The sequence below is a fragment of the Erythrolamprus reginae genome, chromosome 1, assembly GCF_031021105.1.
Source record: "Erythrolamprus reginae isolate rEryReg1 chromosome 1, rEryReg1.hap1, whole genome shotgun sequence".
Lineage (NCBI taxonomy): Eukaryota > Metazoa > Chordata > Lepidosauria > Squamata > Dipsadidae > Erythrolamprus > Erythrolamprus reginae.
Window position 1 is genome coordinate 94,031,435 of NC_091950.1, and position 20,991 is coordinate 94,052,425.

The 20,991-nt window shown below is 36.6% G+C and overlaps 1 protein-coding gene across 2 annotated transcripts in view; it reads left to right on the plus strand.

Annotated features, from left to right (window-relative positions):
* The first annotated feature begins 425 nt into the window (after positions 1-425).
* SPI1 (Spi-1 proto-oncogene) overlaps positions 426-20,991 on the plus strand; it is a 39,576-nt gene continuing 19,010 nt past the window's right edge. The window contains exon 1 of one of the 2 annotated variants that reach the window (XM_070734743.1): positions 426-767. In XM_070734743.1, coding sequence (XP_070590844.1) covers positions 723-767 — 45 coding nt within the window. In that variant the 5' untranslated portion in view covers positions 426-722. The remainder of the gene's footprint in view (positions 768-20,991) is intronic. The other variant, XM_070734752.1, reaches the window with a different exon arrangement.

Below are 20,991 nucleotides of genomic sequence, written 5' to 3' on the forward strand. Positions count from 1 at the left end.
TCTAAGGAGAAGGGCGGCATAAAAATCAAATAAATAAATAAATAAATAAATGAATGAATGAATGAATGAATGAATGAATGAATGAATAAATAAATAAATAAGTAAATAAATTAGACTGCATGTTGGCTAAATGAAATAGCTAAGATGGAGCTAACCTTCATTAATGTTTCCTTGATAAATTGTTATTGATGTAATTGGGCATATTTTAGAATAGAAAAGGAATTAAATTTTAAAGATCCCAGTTCCTTTAGACCTTGGAATTTTATATATTGGTTTTATTCCTGCCATATTCGAAGTTACAAAATCTGCTGCTCATTTTGTAGCAGGCACCTGCCAATGGTTGATCAGCTTGGCGACACACTTCCTGTTATAAGGCCACAGCTCCTTCAAATGAGATTTATGCAAACTTGGCCCGTTCTGATGTCACACTGGGCTGCAACAGTTTGAAGACTATCTACGCTCTACAGAAGCTTGGGGAAATCAGGAACTTAACCATACATCTAAAGAAAGACATCACCTTAGAATTCTTGAGAGAAAGTATAAAAAGTGATTAAGCCCAGAATATTAATAATAATAATAAAACCTTAATCACTGCAAAAAGGTCTACAAGGAATCCCAGGAATTTTGCTTCTCATTTTATTTTAGTTTTCTTTTTGTTTGATGTCTTTTCAAAAAGCTGGATAACTCAGATTAGAACATTAGTTCACAAAGAAGTTGGCTGAATGTTACAGGCTTGCAAAATGGAAGGCTTTCCCCTCATTTCCCCTGTGAGTATGTGAATTAATTATGGTTTTGCCTTTGCCAACGGGATTGATTTGCTGTTGAAGATTGCTGAATTTCTGGTACTCATAATTCTTAAAGGCTTTGTGGTGATGGCTATTGAATGGGAAGTTAGTGTTTCCTCTCTCATACTCTTTATCTCTGTCTGTTTTCACTGATAAGGCACTATTATTATTTTAAGACTTGAGTAAGTTGGTTGAGTTTATTAGGAAATCTGGCTTTGTGGTTGATAGGCACATTTATGGGTTTATAATACCTGGCTGCAACATGAAGGGTAGGATATACATATGGCCAGTCTATCTTCCAATTCATTAGTCTCACTTATCTTCCAACTCAGTTGTCTCAGCAACTGTGGATAAAAAAGAAATAATTTCCCTGCTCTGGTTAACTGATTGGAATATTCAGGATAATTTGGGAAGGTGTGGGGAATTGTTAAATAAATGAAATGCTAGAATACTGTATGAATAAGGTCTTCCTTTTCTGAAGATATCCCATCCCATTTAATAAATCAATTAATACAACTTTATAGTTTTCAAAGACAGTTCTACATATAAATTTAGTTGAGAAACATGTATATTTGGTCAAAAGCAAGAGGTAGATTCCACAAATGCTTGATATAGCCAAGAAACAATCAGACCGAATTATGTCTGATTGTAATCTATTTGTCCTATTTTTAAAGACAATTTCTTAAGAGCTAGTTCAATCATGGATCATCTTTCCTTGTAAGTAATGGTGTATCTTTTTTCAGATTATTCTATGAACTTTTATTTATAGTTTGATATATAATAGAATGGTTGACCAAGAGCAGCAGAGTGAATGAGCATACACTATGCATTCAATTTGCATTTTAGTTATAATTGGAAGTGATATTACTTAGAATGTGAGTAAAACAATAGAAGCTATTGTTCTAAAAAGTCAGTGTAAATTATCTTTTCCTGTGTTTAAAGTCTTAAGACATTTACTTCAGAGTAAGTCCCCTTACTTGGGACTTATTTTTAGTAAGTTGGCAAGTTTACATGGTAACTGATTTTGCTATGCAAATTCATCCTGGCTATACCTAATATATAATTATCACATGTTGAGCTATGAGTATATTGCATGGATATTAAGACCCCAGAAAACATTGTGCATGATTCTTCCTGTTGTCTATATTTTTGTCTGAATGGTTTTGTCTTTTTGAACATTTTTTTATGTAATTATAGTACTGAAACTATATATACTGTATGTACGTTCGTGAGGCTTTTCTTTCAACTTAAGTAGTGTATGTGTGTGGGTATTGTAAATATGGCATGGTAACATGAAATTTAACAAAAAAAATCATTATCTATACAAATATGAAATATTTAAGGGCTTTTTAAATATCACCTTTCAAAGCAGATGACAGCACAAATCTTTGACACATTCTCTGATGTTTTAGCAAACAGGAAGATTATACACTAAACCAATTAGTCCAATATTGTAATTTATTTCTATCCAAACCCCTCATATTAAATTTAAGTCCTTCTTGTACCAAAATGTGTAATGATGTTACCATGCTCACATTTACCACCATTCCAATATATAAGGTTGTTGCATATACTGAGAGGGTAGCCCAAAAGAATAAAATGGCAATATGGGAATTTACCTGCCTGAAGAATTTGTCTAATGAACAATCTTATTTCATTCCCAATCTCTATCTACTTGCAGTTTAATACATGTTTACATAGCACTGGGATTGCATTCATTTCTATGTCTTTAGGTTTATGCAATTCAGATCTAATCCAATTTTGATCTAATCCAAATTTTTATTTTTATTTGGAAAATTGATCTGTTCAAATCAAATCAAATCCAAATGGAACAATGTGTATTAGATTTGCATGATTTAAACAATACATGCAGTCAATAAACGATATCTGGTCTAGTCAGATCTCTAAACCTATGGCATCTGGAGTTAAATGATTAATTCCAGATTTGGAGAGAAATGATTATTTCACAATTTTGAAGAAATGTAAACTTTTTAAATTAAATATTATGACTCGATAAATATTAATTGGAAGATAAATTGCATTGAATTAATTGCGACTTACTTTCTGGTTAATATGCTTAGCTTGGGCTTTGAAGAAGAAGCAGTGGCCAAGATGGAATTTAAGTACAAAATTATCTTTTAAAATGTATATATTTTTTAAAACTTTTAACTGGAAATCTTCAGATTTCTTATAATGTTTACAAGATCCTCATTACTTCATCTCCCATTATAGAAATGTAGCCAGGAAAGGTTTTTAAAAAACAGAAATTATATTATTATTAATATAATCAATCAAATATTTAGACTGGATTTGGCATTCTATCCACCTACTAAGCTTTTCCTAAGGATCTGGGATAATAACTATTATTTAATTATTTTAAAGGCAATACTTACAGAATGTAAGCTGTTCCAAATAAGACTGCCTTTTGCAATTGACGATTATTACTATTTCTCAGAAAAAGCACAACAAAAGAAACAGATATATTTACAGTATTCTGGTTGATTGCATAGTCAGCCAGATGTTTAGCTGGATTGAGTATTTTTATGCACCTATTGTTTGATTATGACCTGTGACAGGCATATTATTATTATCTGTCCACAACAATATGAAGTCACATTGCCAGTTCTTTAGTTGGTGTTGGCCTTCATACAAATTGAGTTCTTCCCAGTAGCCTCGGGTGTATTGGTATAGTATATGTGCACATCCAAGCAGTGTGGTCTTTTGCAATTGTCAGATGGAAATTTTGTCAAAGCACAGATTTTCTAAGTGTTTTTCAAGGTTTTTTTAGTATTGCACCTACCACGCTGATAGCCACTGGGACCACCATGCCATAATCTTTCAATTTTTATTTTCAGATCTTGATATCCTATGTTCTTCTGTACTTTATTTTCTGTTCTGCTAGACTGGCATGGCCACCTCATTTATCCCTACTTTCTTCTTTTCAACCACAGTTATTGAGCGGCGTGTATTAAGCCAAGGCTTCATCAGTCTGCATTCAGAAATTTCACATTATTTTAAAATGCTCATTGTTGTTTTTTTTTTACTATTTTTCAACTATACATTCCCAGCAATTTCTGCTCCTTTGTACAATCTGCACTTTTGTTGATTATTTTTCCAATTCTGGCCTTGGTTGCACTAATTTGAATAGCTTGTTCTTGCTTAGCCTTACACCTTCAGTTTCTTTTCATAATGTTCCAGTTGTAAGCTATTGCCAGGTTTTATTTTTATTCACTTTCCACTCAACCTGTTGTAGAAGTTGACCATGTAATGTTTTCCCTTGCATTCTGTTTGTGTTTTTATTATGTTATTTCAATATTCTCTTTTTGTTTCCTGTACATTTAGTAAGTTTCAGTGTTTAACTTTCAACAATGTTTGTTCCTGGATGCCTTTTACATAATCAGCCAATGCATGGTTTTCTTCTTCTACAAGTTTGTTTGTTTGTTTGTTTGTTTACTTGCTTGTTTACTTGCTTACTTGCTTACTTAATAATAATAATAATAATAATAATAATAATAGGTTAGAACTTTATATTTATGGGCTATTCTTTGTCAAGTGGATCAGGTAACATTGAAGCCTTATTTGAAAAGAAACCATTAGAAAAACAACATATATGATAGAAAAAAATGTGCTCTTTCAAATGAACTAGAAATGAAGATGATTGAAGGTGAGAAAACAGAGCAATAGAAAAAAACTTGCTCTTTCTAATGAAGATGATCGAAGGTGATGAAACAGAGATCTATGTTTTTTCACCTTTGATCATCTTCTTTTTTCTTTCATTAGAAGGAGCACATTTTTCCTTTTATATATATTGTCTTCTTGTGATGGTTTCTTTTCAAATAAGGCTGCAAAAACCAGTGAAGTGAACACCTGGTCCACTTGACAAAGAATGACCCTTGTATGACAATCTGGTACACAAGTAGAAATGACAATCCATGTAATTCTAACATGTAATGCTAAAAATTGTTCATAGCTTGATGCTGGAAATGTAATATTCTATGGATAACAAGTCTTTACTGCAATGAAAACTTAGAACATCGTTACTGAGAAGACGTACACTTATTACAAATATGCAAATATAATAGCGTTCAGGGATGGCTGCTTCTTACTAAGTAAGTTGACCAGAAAATCATGTTTCCATCCTTTACATTTTAAAAAAAGCATAAAGAAGAAAGGGAGGAAGCCCCTCTGTTTTGGCATATTCTTTCTGAAGTAGAAAGTTATTACTGAAAGGGAAGAATTGTGGCTTCTCAGTTTACCAAAAAAAATATATCCTTAAACTACTCTAGGGATTATAGAATTACGAATGGTGCAATGCTAATAGACAGCTGTATTTCACTCTCATAACACCACATCTTAGGTTGCCCATTGCATCTGAATAGCAATAACATGTTCTTATTGTTTTATTGACATTTGCGACCCAATTAGTTTTAAAATCAAGAGTTTGAAAGTTAGTTGCTTTGAAATATTATGAGACATATAACTCTGCTGGACTTTTAGTTTTAGAATCATGTTAAACAGACATGCCTGTTTAAGATTAATTGGAATGAGTTTACTAATTTTGCAAATTGAATATAAATGTATTTAGCCTAGGTTAGGAGATTCACATAGGCTAATTTTATCAGATTTCATTATTTTATGAAATATCCCAACTGTCTAAACTAAGGTACATTGAAAAATTGCTGTATCATACATTGTGTGATATTTTTGATAGATTATATGGCCTTCTTTATAAAAACAAGTTCTTCCTCACACCAATGTATGTATGTATGTATGTATGTATGTATGTATGCAGTTATTTATTTATAGAACACATGGTACCTATATGGTACCCGAGTCTGCGGAGAGGGGCGGCATACAAATCTAATAAATAATAATAATAATATAATAATACACCATATTCCTGAGCAGCTCATAGCAACTGATAAAAACAACACAAAAATACATTGTATCCTTCCCATCAAGATGCCAAAACTACCCATTCTGTTGACTCAACCCTTTCCTAGCCTTAATAGTTCAAGAAAGAACTAGATGTTCATAGTCTTCTGGAAGATTAAAAGCCAAAATCTTAGGTATGAAGCTATTTCAAAGGGCTTTGGTGGCTGTAGACAAGCCATGCCTCCAAGTTCCCATTAGATCCTGCTTATTGTCACTTTGAAAAATAGTCATGATTGAGATATATTAGGATAAAGAACAATGCCCTGTGATCATAGACCCTGTGCTACATTAGTGTTGCCATGTTTCATAATCTGGTATTTCATAACAGAAATTGTGTCTAATGATAAGCATAATTTTAAGAGCACAGCTTGATTATATGAAATAACCGATGCCGGTTACCTTTATATAGGTACCAAAAAAAAGTAGGTTTGTCAAATTATCATCATCATCATCATCATTTTCACAGACAACTTTATTATCCTAATACTTTATATAGAATGGCTGCCCTGAAGCCCTAAGACAACTTTTTGTCCTCAAGATCTTTCACCTGCGAATTCTGATCATAATTACCCAAAATTAGAACCATGTTTCATGTGACTTTAAGGTGGGAAATACTTGGGTGATCCCTAAAGCAGACTTAACATAAGTTTTTTTTTAAGCTATAAAAAACAGAATCCAAAATCTGAGAGAGGGGACCAGAAAATTGCTCATCCTATTAGAGCATTTCCTTAAAACATTAAGGGAGTAATTTCTACCCACTAAAGCATTATCTTCTCTTTAATAACTGTAAAACACAAAGAAATTTAACCAGTATAATTCCTCCTGAAATTGGGATACAGGAACAGGCTGTGGTTTGCTTACCCAGCTGTATTTAATAAGCCACAAATGGTTGGGTTTGCGCAATTACACCAAAGCCATTTTTATGCAACATAGAAGTAGGGAACGTTTGGTGAACCAGACAACGGTCTCCTGGAAGTAGCATGAGATCTAACATGTTCAGGCATATTTTACACATATATCTCTGACCACCTATGTCTTCATAAATCTCTTCATTCCTTCAGGCTATCTCTGGACTCACCATATCAAAGCTCAATTATTTAGCACAATATTTGGGTGTGATATTTAATATAAGTTATATTTTAACATATTTGGGTGTGATATTTAGGGCTTTATTTTTTTTTTCTTCAGTCATAAAAATATTTTAATATTGCTCTGGCTAAAACAGTCTACACATTAATAAATTGAATCTCTGGTGAAGTTTTCTAGATTTTACTCCTGCTGCCTTATTATCTTTAATTGAAACTATTTTTAATTAAGTACAGTTGATTTTCCCATAGATATGCTAATAGTCACATGAAATCTATATGATTTTCATCTTTTTCATGAGTGCCATGATTTTAACTTGATTGATTGAATGATGGTGGTTTTGGACAACTTCTATGATGTGTCTATAAAAGGAAATGAAATGTTTTTGGTGTGTCAGTGCTAAATCAGAAGGTTGGAAATCTGTCTTGTAAATGTGAACTGAATAAAAAAACACAAAACCTTTTTGATACGCTGATAAAATTAAAAGCACAGTGATATAAACTGAAAAAAAATATTTAAAATTAATGGTAGACTACAAATAATATAAACGAACCTCGTCACTTCAGAATTTGGTGAGATAGAGTCTGTAAGCTTATGAAAGGACATTTAACATGATCTTCCAACCCTTTCTTGAAATCATACAGTTATTTTGTAATTCTTTCCAAGGAAATGAGGTTAGGCCTGTCCGTTAAACCAGCCTCAGCTGCACATCACGGGAGCCTGGTTGGTATTTCTGAATCATCTACCAGAGAACATTTATATTATAATAAAAATGGGACTTATTTCTGAAATAATGTGAACTACATTTTATATATCTATATATACAGGTATGTACTGTATGTACTGTGTTTCCCTGAATATAAGACCCTATCGTATTTTTTTTTTGAACCCTGAAATAAGCACGGCCTTCTTGCCATGCACTCAAAATCCTGATTGGGCTTATTATCAGGGAATGTCTTATTTTGAGGGAAACATGGTATACGTATGTACATGCATACACACATACATACATACGAAGAAATGACAGACATCTCTGGAACTTTAAAAATTTTATTTTCTAAGCTTTCATTAGCCCCTGATAACATCGTCAGAGTGTAAAATCACCATTGAAGAAATGCTTGCTTTTGTGGGTATAGCATTCTAAATTGGAACTGATGAACAGCTGCATGTCATGGGCCTCTTCAACAGCGATTTCATTGGTAAGCCATTCCAAATGCAGCTATGAAGGAAGGCCAGATTTTCGTGGTTAGCTGCCGTCCATTTGGCATGCATCTCCCAATGACGTGCATGTTGTAGCAGATATTGTGATGTCTGTCATTACTTCTTCCATAACTATACCTAGAATTCACATTTTAGGACTGTATGTATGTGTTCTGCCGGCGTGTCCCAACTGCCTGTAATTACAGGGTAATTAGTCCAGAAAGACACACATCACACGATAGAAGGAAAACCAAAAGTCTTTATCATCAGAAAAACAGAAAAAGCTCCCTTTTTAAATGTCAAAGGGATATTCTGGTACACACAAGGCACAGGTTAAATGCAATCCAATTTCTCACCCAGTAACTGGGAAATTGAGCGCAAATTCCAAAATCCAGAAAGTCCACACACAATCTTGAACAGGGAAACAGCAAAACCACGATCTTGATGAAACTATGAATCAGATAAACTTTCACAAAGCTAAATCAGCATGCTGCTCTTTTTATCTGTAGCACTAATTACAGCAGCCTCACCCAAGCACAGGTGGCCTCACTTATCTCCTGTAATAATCCTTCAGTTGTTTTCTTCTATGCATCACTCTCTGCATGCGTGGGTCTGTCATAAGTTCTTGTTCAGAATCTAGGGATGATAAGGAATATTGATCTCCTCCTGGGCTGTCTGCCAAACTCCCCTCTTCCCTGTCACTCATGCTTTCTTGGTCAGAGGAGACTTCGTCAGCAGATTCTATCGGGAGCAAAACAGACCTGTGAATGTGGATGTTTCCCCCACCTCCACCTCCACATTCCTTGGGGCAGGAGCTAGGCCAGAGCTAACCACAACAGTATGTATGTATGTACGTACATACATATGTACGTACGTACGTACTTACGTATGTATGTATGTATGTATGTATGTATGTATGTATGTATCATCTCTTGGGGTTAATTTTCTTGACATCTTAGCAGTCACTTTGAAAATTGGTTGATCAGCATCTTATAATAAACTCTTCGACATACAAAGCGTGAAACTCATTAGCGGACTCCATAGTGTCATCCCCCAACCCCCAACACTTTACCCTTAGATTATCTACGGTTGACCTATCCTGATTCCTAAGAGGTCAGTAAGGGGCGAGTACAACTGCACTAGAGTTTCTTCCGTCCCCTGTCCTATTGCTCTCCTATATCTCCTATACCTTTTTTCTATTCCTATATCTCTTCTTCTATTCTTTCATTGATATGTTTTATTCCTATATCTTCTATTCTTTCTTAGATGTATTTTACTATGAGTATATCCTCTATAACCTTCATTATGTATTTTACTATGTGTATACCCACTAAAACCCTCATTGTGTATTGGACAAAATCAATCAATCAATAAATAAATGAGAATTTTCTACATATAAATCAACATTTAAATATATTTATGATGCCAATTTTCATCTATTAAGTAATTCTTGAACATTGGTTTAAAGATGGCAATTTTTTATCACCAGTGTTTGTAGCTTTTCACCAGGTACATGATTAAAAAGGTTTAATTCAATTTAATCCACATAAAGAATTAAACAGATATCATAATCATAGGAACAATCTGAAGTAATGATGTAGTTTCTGGGTTTTACAATCTCCTATGGCTTGAAATGGACACCTAACTTTAGAACCCGCATTAAAAAGGCACAATAAAGAATGTTCTTTCGGCATCAATTTAGAAAGTTCGGACTGCCCAGGAGCTGTTGATACAGTTCCGCAGATGAATTATTGAGTCTGTCCTTTGTTCTTCTTTTATGTACACTGAGAGCATATGAACCAAAGACAAATTCCTTATGTGTGCAATCACACTTGGCCAATAAAGAATTCTATAAAGAATTCTATTCTATAACTGTCAGGTTTGGTACAGCAATCAAAAAAGACAGGTAAGACTTTAAAGGATAGTTAAGACTGTAGAAAAAAAACAACTGCAATCAGTTTACCTTTCATTAAGGACCTATATACTTCACAGGTCAGAAAGTGGGCTGAGAAAATATCTACAGATCACTCACATCCTGGACATAACCTGCTTCAACTCCTCCCCTCAGGATGTTGCTGTAGGATATTTCATGACAAAGTAACTAGACACAAAGACAGTTTTTCTCTCGTGCCATCACTCTGCTGAACACCTAATTCTCACAGAACTGTCTTATGTCTAAGGATATTTACCCCTTTAGTATGGCTATTTACTATCATCCTTCTCATCTTTCTACTATTACCCCTCTTGGTAACTTATGATTATATTATTTTGTTGCTTGTATGTACACTAAAAGTTTGTGCCACGGAGACAAATTCCTTGTGTGTCCAGTCACATTTGGCCAATAAAGTATGAAGTATTCTATTCTAATAATTTTTCCAGAGCAGCCTTTCCTAACTTAGTCTCATGTAGATATGCTGTAGTTTACTGACTTTTTTATTTGGCTAGGAATTTTGAAAATTCTTAATTCCAATTTATCTAGGGGCACCAAGCAAGAGAAGTAGGATTTAATGGATCCAAGCTATAGGTACTAGAACAAATTATTTAGGGACAGGGTTTAATAAAAGATTGATACAAGACTGAGTTTTGCCTCATAGTCCAGAGATAGGTAGAGTGATACCCCAAAACATTTCTTACGACTCTCAGGATCTCTGTTCATGGGATTTTAATTTTTTGATTTTTTTAAAAAAATTGGCAAATAGTCATGGCAAAACAAAACATCTGTTTTTACCATCACTGTGTTTCCAGGCTCTACGTGACTCTCTTTAAAACAGGATTTTTCAGCCTTGGCAACTTCCAAATATGCAGACTAACTAAAAGTGACAGGGATCTGCCACTGATTATTTTGTTTGAAATAATGCTCACTTCTCTGAATAAAAGAAAGGTAACTTGGAAGGTGAAAAATAACTTCAGGAGGTAGAAGACATTGTGAGGAGAAGCCTAACCAGTTTGCTAGTGATTAAATGGGTGTGTTGTGAATACACAGTTTCTCCATTGCAACAGTTTTGTGAAAGTGCTGCAACAGTTTTGTGAAAGTGCCCAGGGCCACCGATAGGCCAGTATTACTGCTACTGGCATCAGGGGCCCGGCCAAATTGAAAAATGGGGGGGGGGGGGTTGGTTAATACATAATTGGTATGTCTCAAAATAAAGTAGTTTTAAAATGGCGGTGGGGCAGACACTTAGTTTAGTTTAGTTTATTTAGATTTGTATGCCGCCCCTCTCCGAAGACTCAGTAGGCTGTATAGGGCCCCAAAATTTCTGATGGCGGCCCTGAAAGTGTCTATAATATATTTTCAGATGTGCCCAGAAACCAAAATGTAGATCTACTTTCCTTGCTTCATCCATTTAAGAGAAACCATCATCAATACTGCCATGTTCTAGCACAGAGATATTATCATTCCAACACATATATCCTATTAAAGATTGGAATCATAATCTAGTACAGTGATGGTGAACCTCTTTTTCCTCGGGTGCTGAAAGTGCTCACCCATGCACTATTGCACACGTGTGTGTGCCCACACCCATAAGTCAATGCCCATGCTCCCTATCCTCATGCATGCACCCATGATCCCCCCCAACTGTCCCGCCCCCACATATAATGCCTCCCACTCCCGTTTCCAAGCTTCCAGTGGCCCAGAAGGCTTGTTTTTCACTCTGTGCAGGTGCCAGAGGCTTTCTTATAGCCTGGGGAGGGTGAAAACGGCTTCTCCTGTCCCTCTGGAAGACCTCTGGAGGCCAAAAACACCCTCCCAGAGCCTCAGCATAAGCCAAAAATCAGCTGGAGCTGAACTCCAGGGCAACAGCTCACGTGCCAGCATATATGGCTCTGCGTGCTACCTGTGGCACACATCCCATAGGGTCGCCATCACTAATCTAGGACCTTTCTCAAGAAAAAAATATCTCACAAGTCCAAGATGTTTCTACTGTCAGCAAGAGGAACAATAAGAAATCCTTTTTAAAAAAACCGAAAGGTTGAAAATGTTAAACTTTAAAACAACATACGAACAGCAATGCCTGTCATAGATAATAACTATTATCTCATTTATGCGAGAAAGGTACACGGACCCCTCACATCAGAATTGCAGGAGCATTAGAACTGAGCAGAATCTAGGGAACAGTTCAGGAAGTTGGTGCAACAATTTGAGGCCATAACCACACTGACAAACATTTGTTTTGTAATAGAGGGGGGGGGGAGTAAAATCACAAAGATAACAAGGGAGACCCAAAACGAGGAGAAACAAAATTGTTATTACAACAGGAGATGGAAGATGGCACTTTATGAAGAAATATGGGTCAAGCTAAGATTTCCAATTCAGTTGAATTATTCTTTAAATGCTAACAGAAGTGGTTAAATAGGTCAGATAGTTACTGGACAGGAAAGGAGAATGCAAGCCTTTTCTTCCTTACAACTGCCTAATGAAAATCATTGTTCCCAGAAGAAAGCTGCTACATAGAAGAGGCAGTCAACCTATTCTTGAAAGCACCTGCAGGCAGGACAAGAAGCAATGGATGGAAACTGATCAAGGGGAGAACTAACTCAGAACAAAGGAGAAATTTTCTGATAGTTGGAACAATTATTCACTTGAATAATTGAACAATCATTTGTCTGAAATGGTATAGAGCAGGGTGAAAACTTTTGTCATTGAACTTTTTTTGTTTGCATGCCAAAAAAGGGGGGCATGGGGGGCATGCATGCCCTCACCCATAATTCCATGGAACCCCCACATGCAGTCCCCCCATTGTGCGCTGGGAGCGGCAGTGGGGGGACTGCTGCTCCCAGCGCACAATGGCATGCCCATTTTTTACTCTCCCTAGACTTCAGAACCTTTTTAGGAGCCTGGGGGGGGGGAATAGCTTTCCCCATCCTCTCCGCTGAAAATAGACTGTTTCCTGATTTCCAGTGGGCCCAAAAGCTTGCATGCCCACCGATATGGGTCCACCTGCCATTTGTGGCACATGTCCCATAGGTTAGTCATAATGGGTATAGGGTTTCCTACTTGAACTGGGGGTTGGACTAGAAAACCTTCAAGCCACCAACCTTCCAATGCTGTTATTCTGCTGTTTTGTTCAAGATCTTATTATATTTGTTACAGAAGGAAAATTCCAGCTATTTTAAGTATGTAAGAAAACCTCTGTTGGATCAGACCAATATCCATATGAACTCTTCTCCAACAGTAGTCAACTAGGTCTCTGGGAATGGCAGATGCGTTGGTTGGTTGGTTGGTTGGTTGGTTGGTTGGTTGGTTGGTTGGTTGGTTGGTTGGTTGGTTGGTTGGCTGGCTGGCTGGCTGGCTGGCTGGCTGGTTGGCTTCCTGGGAATTATGTCACTTCTTGCCTATCAGAGTATGTATTGGAAATATTCATGAATATTAAAATTGTCTATAGGCAATTATCCTTCAAGAAATCCACTGAAGAGTTTAGTTTGTTAGATTAATTTCCAGGATCTTTGCCTCCTATTCAGTACTTAGAACACAGCATATGAAACACAATGTACTTATGTTAGGCCCCATGCCATATTTTCAAACAAGTACAATATGCTTACAATTACAAATATTTGAAGGTCCTATGAAAATGTTTTGTTATAAAAATATAAAAAATAACAGTAAAATGAAAAAAGTACCTCCTAAAATTAAATACATTTAAGATATTATTAATGTTTATTGTGTATAAATGTGTTGGGACTCAGTGAAGAATATGGGGAATACCTTTATAAACCAAACTGTTTGCTTTATTACTACTAGTGCCTACAAAGGTCTTAATGCAGCCTCTTATTTACTACATTTTGTAAAGAATGAATTTTTGCCTATCTGGCAAAAAAAAACAACAACCCACCCATGAGTGAGTAGGGCCTTTACTGTTGTGGCCTGCATTTTGTGGATCGCTTTATACCCAGAAGTTGCCCTTTGCTTTCTAGTATTTTGTAAAACAGTAAGTCCTGATCTTTCAATAGAAATTAAATAATTTGTGACATGCATCTTAGAAGGTTCCTTTTTTATCCTAATGGTGCTATTTTTCTGTATTGTATTATTATTATTGCCCTATTTTAAACCAGAATTTACCAATTGGGAACAACTACAAAATTTCCAAAGAAAGAAACAAATATTTTGATTCTTGTAGTCATTTAATAAATTACAATATTTTTAACAAGGCAAAGAATAGTATTATTTTGCACAAGATACTTTCAAACTACCGTATTTTGCCCCCTTTTTTCAAATGATATCTCCATATGAGCCATTCTTGAAAGCAAGGGATTTGCTGAATGTGCTAGACAGGCTGAATTGAGACACACTTGATCTTTGAATTAGCTACTACTAATTTCAGAAACATTATTTCCCATGAATCCAAAAATTTAGAATAAGCAACTTCACATTTTCTGCCAATCCAACAGCAAATGGAACTTCAATACCATTAGCTTCAGCTATTGCTCTGTTTGTTTTGGTTACATGATGCTGTTCAAAAAGAAAACAACTTTCCTCCAAAAGTTATGCATTATAAGAAGTTTTTAAGAAGAGATTGCGCAACCATTTATCTGAAACAGTATAGGGTTTCCTGCAGTAGTGGGTTTCACTTACCTTTGCCACCAGTTTGGGAATGAGAGTTGGTGGGCACATGTGGTTGCTTTGTGTGTATGTGTAGAACCTTCTGCACATGCACAGAGAATTTTTGATGATGTCCAAGTGGGTGGGCGGGGCCTACCACTGCCTCCACCACTACTGGTTCGCCCAATCCAAGGCGAACCAGTAGCAAACCATCCTCTTACCACTGCCTGAACAGTGGGTTGGACTTGAAGACCTCCAAGACCAATTCTGTTATTCTAGTCTAAAATACACTGCTCAAAAAATAAAAGGAACACTTAAAAAACATAATATAACTCCAAGTAAATCAAACATCTGTGAAATCAAATTGTCCACTTAGGAAGCAACACTGATTGACAATCAATTTCACATGCTGTTGTGCACATTCAACTTTGTACAGAACAAACTATTCAATGAGAATATTTCATTCATTCAGATCTAGGATGCTATTTGACTGTTCCCTTTATTTTTTTGAGCAGTATATATGTCTTTCTCCAGTATAGTTCATGACAGTACACTTCTAGTCTTGACACTAAAACAGCATTATTTCTATCTGGATGAGCCCATATAATCTATAACATCTGATCAGAAAACCATTAAAAGGAAACAGCAAGTAACTTAAAGACCTCTTTCCAATTTCCATTTCTTTGATTCTTTCAGAAGCAAATGTATTTTTCCTCCAACATAAAATAAACTTCAATAGCGGAAAAAACCTAGGCAACACCTTGAAGAAAAATAAATTGCAATATGTAATATATATGATGAAACAGTCGGGTCCTGAAATGCAATCTTCTGGAGAACTCTATTTTTATTCTGAGGCCATACTGATTTCCGGGCTATTTTTTAAGCGATCCAAAAGCTTTCAATAAATAAATCTTTCAGAATAGGAAGGGGATCCCAGTTCCATCTCCAGAATGGAAGTTACCTCTTCTAGATACCTCTTCTATATATTTAGACTGCAATCTATACTGTTTAATTTGACTGGAACCGATTATTTTCACAGTAAATCCCTATCAACAGTCTATGATGGTTTTCCCTATGTGGAGTATTCATATTGTGTAGAACTCTTTCATCTGTTAGCCTAATAGTAAGAAGGTTGGAATGGGCTGTTTTGGAATTTGGTCCATATGATCAGTAAAAATCAGCACATCATAGCATCATGGAAGAACTGAAAGATATCTTGGAAACCATCTACGGTAATCCATCCCTATGAGTAGTCAAATCTTTCTTAACAGATGGCAATCAACTTCTGATTATTTTGTGTCCTGCCTTTTGAAACAACCTTGAAGAATTCTGCCCCATTTTCTTACACTAAAAGTCTTCAGATACTTGGAAGAAATCTATTGTGTTCTTTCAACTCTCTCTCCTTCTTCATGCTAAGCATATTTGATGCCTTCATCTGTTCCTCAGAGGAATTTCCTTTCTGATCACTTATCAGTTTAGTTAATTAATTTAATTTATTAGATTTGTATGCCGCCCCTCTCCGGAGACTCGGAGCGGCTCACATTTTGTTAGTTGCTCTACAAAATGATAAGGGAACCAAAAACTTATTAGAAATAGTTTCAGTTTCTATGGCTTCTACTGATTTAAAAAATGCCTAAATGTTTTCAGATTAAGGGCATTGTCTGGAAGTCAGGTTTTCTATCTTCCGTTCCTTTTGATCCCGGTATAAAATAACCTGAAATCAATGAGGTTGTTTTGACTCTAGATTTGTTCTCCAACTTTCATTTTCAATTCTTCCCATTTCTATGGTAGCTTAGTAAATGGTTTAGGGAGAAGATGGATATAAAATAATTAGCAATAAACCAGTTGGAACTAGAGAAGTCACTGGAGAAGAGCCTAATGCTGGGAAAGATTGAGGGTAAGAGAAGAGAAGAAGGAAGACGACAGAGAATGAAGTGGCTGGATGGAGTCACTGAAGCAGTCAGTGTGAGCTTAAATGGACTCCAGAGGATGGTAGAAGACAGGAAGACCTGAAGGAACCTTGACCATGGGGTTGTGATGGGTCAAACACAACTTCGCAACTAACAACAACAAAGTTGGGACTATCTGATCTGGTCTGCATGTTTATTTGTTCATGGCCTATCAATTTCAAAGAAATACTGCCTTAAAACGAAAGCTTCCTGACCAAAATATTGAACTTAATGCAAGTCCTGCTTCCAATATTGTTTAATCAACAAGGGGCTCGTCTCCGTCAAAGCACCAACTCAGACTCTTTAGGATTTATTTTTACTCATTAGTAAACTTTGGTACATAATTAGGATAATCATCTAAGCAATGTATTTGACAGCAAGTCTACAAAAACATCTGAACTACCAAAAGAGATGCCATTACCTAACACATTATAGTCTCTCCAGTGCTTCATAATGTCTCTTCTTTATCTATTTAGGCACAAAAGAAAGATAATACATGAGTTGTAATGGAGCCCACTTCTGTTTCCAAATTAAACACACTGATTCATATGTGAAAGTGATCTCAGATAAGATCTTTTGATTTCAATGAGGATATCTTAAGTTGTCTTCATAGGATTGTAATGATTTGAATAACAAAAAAATGACATATTATGAGATGGGTGACATATTAGATACGTTTCCTCCTCTCTCTATATATTCAATTTGATCTTTTCAATTTAGAGTGGATTTTTTTTTGTTTATATATTTTAAAATGTGACATTAAGAAAACCATACTTGGAGCAATAGAAGGGGGTTGTTCTACAATATTTCTTTGGCATATTATTTCTAAGGATCTGGGAGAAACATAATCAAAAGATCAGAAGATTCTAGTGATTGTTGTTGACCACATACAGAGGAAAGTCTCCCTTTTTGCTTGTTTATTTCTACCTGCCTTTCCCACAAATATATTAATATCTATTTAGAACTGTGGGACAGGGACGGTCTCTTCCCAACACGCTATCCTTATATGTCCGTTTAGCAAAGGCAAAATTGACTGATTGATTGATATGTCACCCATCTCATTATTCAAAGTGACTCTGAAATACAAAAGCTTTCTCTTCGGTTGTAAACTGTCCAAATGTCTGACAAAATCTTCTGTAGAGTGGTGGAAAGTCTTTTAAATGCAAGGAAAGGATTTTGCATCTGCAGAATCACATATTTAGTCTGATTCTGGAAGCATCGGGCTTCCAATGACAGGTAAATAGCTGCTAACATAATTATTTATAGAGCCTCCACTACTGTTCTTGCTGAGTTTATGTTCCATGTTAATATAGTTAATAACTATCTGCAAGGTCTTTATAAAGATTGCCAGGGTCAATGGAAGTAGTAGAAGTAGAGTGTAGACCATGATTCAAGGCAGAATCTGATACCTACAGATTTTCCAGAGATGGATATATCTGAATCATTTAATCCATTGGGTGAATTGTTTTTCCTCCACAGTGCTATTTGCTTTCAGACAGCTGTGCATGATAAAAACACAAAGATATTTAAGCTTCATAGCAGTAAATAAGTCACAGAAAGTCCTGGCTAAAGCCACAGCAAGCAACATCCCATTCAGAGCTCACGCAAGGAAAGGTTTTCCTGGATCATATTTCTGGATGCATTACGGTGCTATCATCCAGCAACAAGTGGATACTGCTTTGTAATGCATCTGTTGCTGCCCTTGTTTAAATAGAACTTCTTCAGACTGTTGAGAATTAGTCTATCTCAGAGGAGATGTTACCAACATACCTGGATTTCTCTTTCTAAAACGTGAGACGCTGTTCTGTCGAGCTCTCTGGTAGACTCCTCCCGAAAATGCACAGATACAATTTCAGACACACACACGTTTGAAAATTCAAAACAATGTTCTTTATATCGAAAATGCAAATAAATGAAGTACTCTTTTTGTAAAGCAAAGAGCACTCGTCTCCAAACAAACTGGTAATTTGTACAAGTCCCTTATCAGTTCTGTGATACTTAGCTTGCAGCTGTGAGGCAATTCATAGTCCTTCTTTCACAAAGTGAAACACACTTTGCTCTGGTTTAGTTTCAAAGCGGGGGAAAATCAGCACACAAAGGTCAAAGGCAGCAAAGCAGGCACGAAACACAACGATCAGATAATCCTCCACAATGGCCAAACCCACAGGCTGCTATTTATAGCAGCCTCACTAATTACCACAGCCCCACCCAACCACAGGTGGCCTCATTTTCTTTGATAATAATCTCTCAGTTGTTGCTGCCTATGCACCGCTCTCCGCATGCGTGGCTGTATCATTAACTCTTGTTCCGAATCCAAGGAGGAGCTAGATAATTGATCTCCTTCTGAGCTGTCTGCCACACTCTCTTCCTCCCTGTCACTCATGTCTTCTTGGTCAGAGGAGCCTTCATCAGCAGATTCCACCGGGGGAGAAAAACAGGCCTGCAGCATGTGGATGTCTCCCCCACATCCACAGTCCTTGGGGCAGGAGCTGGGCCAGAGCTAACCACAACAGACGCAATGTGGAGTATCTATTGAGTTTATCCAGGCATTTCCCATCCTCTTAACCGAGTACATGGCAGTGGGGAACACAGCCACTTCTGTCATCTTTCAAAGGACTTTTCCTAAATGACCTTATCCAAATGAATTCATCTCCTTTCCAGATGGAAAGCTGCCCACTTGTACTGCAAACAGTATTTGCTTATTTGTGACTTTTTCACAGCTGCTGTCTGCTTGTAGCACCCAGCTTCTCCTTTCTATCCTGAAAGGAGGCATTTGAAGTGGCTTATGTAAGCCATGATCAACGCTTCAGGCTACTGCTTTGACGTGTTAAATACAATGGAAGTGATTGCAGTCCAATAAACTTTATTACCTTTCTTTGTGCATTTCTGCAACAATTGGTCTACTGGCATTATTCTTACTAATTAGAATTTAGAGATGAACAATTCAGAGGCTTGAAAGCTCCAAAGGAAGAAGTGAACAAATTGCATGGGATAGACTGGAAATAAGCCAGTGGATTTATCCCAAAGTTAAGGAATAAGTCTGCATATCTGAGCCAATTGGCATTTGATCTGTTCCAGTTACAAGGGCTACCGCCTTTGGTAGAGGGAATTTTCCACTGGCTTGATGTCAAGTTAGAGGAGCTCTCTGGGAAATGTTGTTTTCTCAAGAATCATCATTGTGCATTTGAAGTGGACATTATGAGCCATTAGAAGTCACTCTCCAAATAAAGGACTATAGATTTCAAAGGCATTTCTAGCCAGGACTGAATAAATGCTATACCAGTGATGACGAACTTATGGCATGGGTGCCACAGGTGGTCTGTGGAGCCATATCTGCTGACACATGAGCTTTGCCCTAGGTCAGCTCCCATATGCATATGTGTGCTGCCCAGCTGATTTTTGGCTCACACAGAGGCTCTGGGAGGATGTTTCTGGCTTCCAGAGAGCCTATAGGGGGATGGAGGAGAGTGTTTTTGGAGCCTGGGGAGGGTGAAACACAAGCCTACTGGGCCTGCCAGAAGTTGGGAAACAGGCTATTTCCTGCCTCCAAAGGGCCTCCAGAAGGCGAGGGAAGCTGCTTTCGCCCTCCCCAGGCATGGAATCATGGGTATGGGCACTGGCACATATGTGATAGCACACACCCGAGCTCTTTTGGCACCCGAGGAAAAAAAGATTTTCCATCATTATGCTATTATGTCCGAGCTGGGAGTTGTAAGGAATTAATGCCAAGGTGAACAGTTGTTGTCCAGCTACTGGTTTCTCAAAGAAGACAATCCATTTATTTAGGCAGGGAGACATAAAAGTAGGGTACCATATTTAAGTTTTAAAAAGAAGGCATTCCAGACAAAGGGTTTTTTAAAAAGTAATGTACCATTCGTAGTTGCCACACAAACATACTTTATGTATTTTTGCTCCTCTCGCACCCTCCCCTGCACATATTATTAGGTCTGAAAAGACTGATCCAATAAAGCAGGACATTAGTAACCTGTGTACCAGCATAACGTTTGTCTCAAGAATTAATCCATACATTTCTAAGGACATGCAGTATTCGGTTCATTGAATCAGTTACGGTTTCTCCGGTTGTTTCCACCACAAGAGATAAGTGAGCCTGAAGCAATTGGGAGCACTTTGGGAGCGGTCATCCTTTAAGCCCAAACCAGACAATACATTCCAATAATAAGTGAAAATTACCCAGGCTGAAATAGTGTTTCAACATGAAATCATTCTTTTATACATACAGTATATATAAGATTTCTCTTTTTTAAAAAAAACTCCAATATTTTGCAAAGCACTGTTTATGAAAACAAATCCCTCTGGCTAGAGAGACAAAGATTTTTTTTAAAAAAAATGCATTTATGTGTTCTGTCTGGGTCACTCCAGAAGGCAATACCAACCCAAAAAGAGAATCCAGACACACTGGTAAAAGGCAAAGGCAGTTTTATAAAATTCAAGAAAAACACAGGTAACAGAAAATGTCCTTACAAACAGGAAAATGCTG